At 37.3% G+C, this 2,409-nt stretch overlaps 1 protein-coding gene across 1 annotated transcript; it reads right to left on the reverse strand.

The window, feature by feature from the left end:
- Window positions 1-930: 930 nt before the first annotated feature.
- LOC129297461 (uncharacterized) lies at window positions 931-2,158 on the reverse strand. The gene has a single exon (XM_054935798.1). It carries the CDS (start codon window positions 2,037-2,039, stop codon window positions 1,197-1,199), a length of 843 nt encoding a protein of 280 aa, XP_054791773.1. The 5' UTR covers window positions 2,040-2,158; the 3' UTR covers window positions 931-1,196.
- Between the last annotated feature and the right edge of the window lie 251 nt (window positions 2,159-2,409).

Consider the following 2,409-nt stretch of genomic DNA (forward strand, 5'->3'; position numbering starts at 1 on the left):
TTTGGTATCCGTTTTATTTTTGCTAGATCTTTAATATACCAAAAACAAGTGGTAAAAAAAAAATACCAAAAAAAGTGTGTGCTTGAGGGGGCCTATACAACTCTAAACACATACTAGGCCCATATATGATCTATATAAGTTGACTGTATTTGCAAGTAATTGCCTAATTGGCGAGGTTTTAACTTGTTGGTTTTTTTTTTTTTTTTTTAGTGTCTACTCCAAGAACTCTGCTATCTCTGGTATGTAGGATTTGAATTGAGTGGATGGCACAAATTCACTGTCTCAGTAAAATACTTTATTTGACATAATAACTGTCCAATTTAATTAAATGACTATCAATAATTTTGTCATATGATATTTAAAAAACAAAAAAATTTCAAATTTTTAGAGAAAATGCTGTGCATGTGAAATTTTTTAATTGTGAATGTTATTTTAATTTTTTTAAAAAAGTATCTTAATAACTTTTAAAAATTCATGAAATTCAATTATTATAATTAAAACTAATGACGGCCCAAAAAATTTAGTTAGTGGAGACAACTTTTAACCAAATATAAATATTAAAATTTTATAAAAATATTAAATGAGTATAAAGAATAAAATTTACTAAAATTAATTATTAAAGAACTAGTATAGTTTTATAATCAAAATAATAGAAAACTATATTTTTAGATATATATGTTTCATCTAAAAATAAATAAATGGGTTAAAACATACATTTTTTTTTTTTGGGTTGGGGCAAAATGAAAATTTTAAGGGGGCAAGTGAAATTTTTATGAGGATTATGTGAACTTTTTTTTTAATATAAAGAAAACTTATTGGTATATTTGATTGAGACTTTTTTTAACTGAATAGCTTTATATCATTCATCGAAACTAAAACCATGCACCTTGCCCCCACCGAAATTATCCTATATCAATCACGCAGCACAAATTGCAGAAAATATTGTTTTTTTTCCTTCCATTGGATCCATAATTAATTACACAACATCAATATTGTACATAATCCCTAGGGAATTAGAAACCATAGTCTCACAAAGAAGGAAATCCCACTGCCAAATAAAAAAAGAAAGAAAAAGAAAGATTGAAGACCCAGCACAAAAATGGCCTCTTCTACCGTCTAACCAACATTTACACGATACTCAATAAATAATAATCTTAATGACTAAAATTAGCACTTTAATACAGGGACGAACATACTCAGAAGGGATGAACGTTCCTGCTCAGTCCATTCACATTCGCAAAGATCCCAACCAGACCTTGTCTGTATGGTAAATACGATTTCCTTTTATCACTTTCCTTCTTCGCTCTGCTCATCACATAATGCTTCTCATGTGCCGACGACGTCGTTTTACTATTCCCTCCCTTGACTTTCTTTACCACGACGTTCTTGGCTTCGCCGGAGCTCGCCTTCATTGTCGCTACCTTTTCGGACTGAGCACCGGAGCTTTTTGGGTTAGCGGTGCTTTTACTGTCCGACGGGTTCAAAAAGACGAAAGCGTCCTTGCCGTCGCTGTTGCTCCGGAGCTTCGTTTCTCGGAACCTCCACAGCTTGGAGAAGCCCGTGGAATTGCTCTTATTGCATTTCGCACTCGAGGCCTCCACCGCCATTTTCCCAGACCATACACAATACGACCCCTCCGGTGGGCCATCAGGTTCTTCCGATTCAGACGACGACGAAGACGAAACTTGACCGCGTTGTTCCACGAAGACCTTCTTCAACGGCGGCCGGGGCGTGGAGGAGCCCTCATACTCCTCGCTGAAGAGAAGACTTGTGTCAAAAATAGGATACATAGGTCGGATCTGGCCGTTTTCAAACACATCGCCTGCCGAAATCGGCGATCCATCGGGGATCATACAAGCAAAGCTGAATTCCTCCTCTTCGTCCTCTTGTTCTTGCTCTCCCTCGTGGATCACATCATCAATCTTCAACTTGGCCCTCATATTTTCAGCAAAATCCCCGGAAATTTCATCGTGAATCGTGGAAGAACTTGAATCCGTGAACGTGCTAGAAGAAGGTAAAACCGAAACCGATTGCATCATTCTTTTCTATACTCAAAATCTATCGAACAGTGAGAATTTGTAGAATTGATGTAGAGATTTTGAATTGGGGTTAGAGATGGAGGGATCTACTGGAGATGATGAAGGTGGAGGAATACGCGCGTGTGTAGGCTTTTATACGCGCTTATGTGAATGTTGGTGTTGGTGGCGGGTGAGCCACTAGCCCAAGCCAACCGTACTCGTCCACTCGGATGGAAGTTGCAAAAATTGATTTTCTTAATTAGATTATTACAGTGGCTTTTCTTCGGATTGTTCACACGCTCCACGTGCTCTAACTTTTCACACGCACCTTTCTTCAGGCAATTGCGTGTTACCTTCTTTGGTTGATTCTAGAATGCTGAGCCTCATTGAT

This window comes from Prosopis cineraria, unplaced genomic scaffold, assembly GCF_029017545.1.
Source record: "Prosopis cineraria cultivar Desert tree isolate PC_DT_omini unplaced genomic scaffold, ASM2901754v1 PC532, whole genome shotgun sequence".
NCBI classification, from domain to species: domain Eukaryota; kingdom Viridiplantae; phylum Streptophyta; class Magnoliopsida; order Fabales; family Fabaceae; genus Prosopis; species Prosopis cineraria.

Bases quoted from the DNA above. Each gene is read 5' to 3' on its own strand.
- LOC129297461 (XM_054935798.1), bottom strand. From the start codon at position 2,039: ATGATGCAATCGGTTTCGGTTTTACCTTCTTCTAGCACGTTCACGGAT.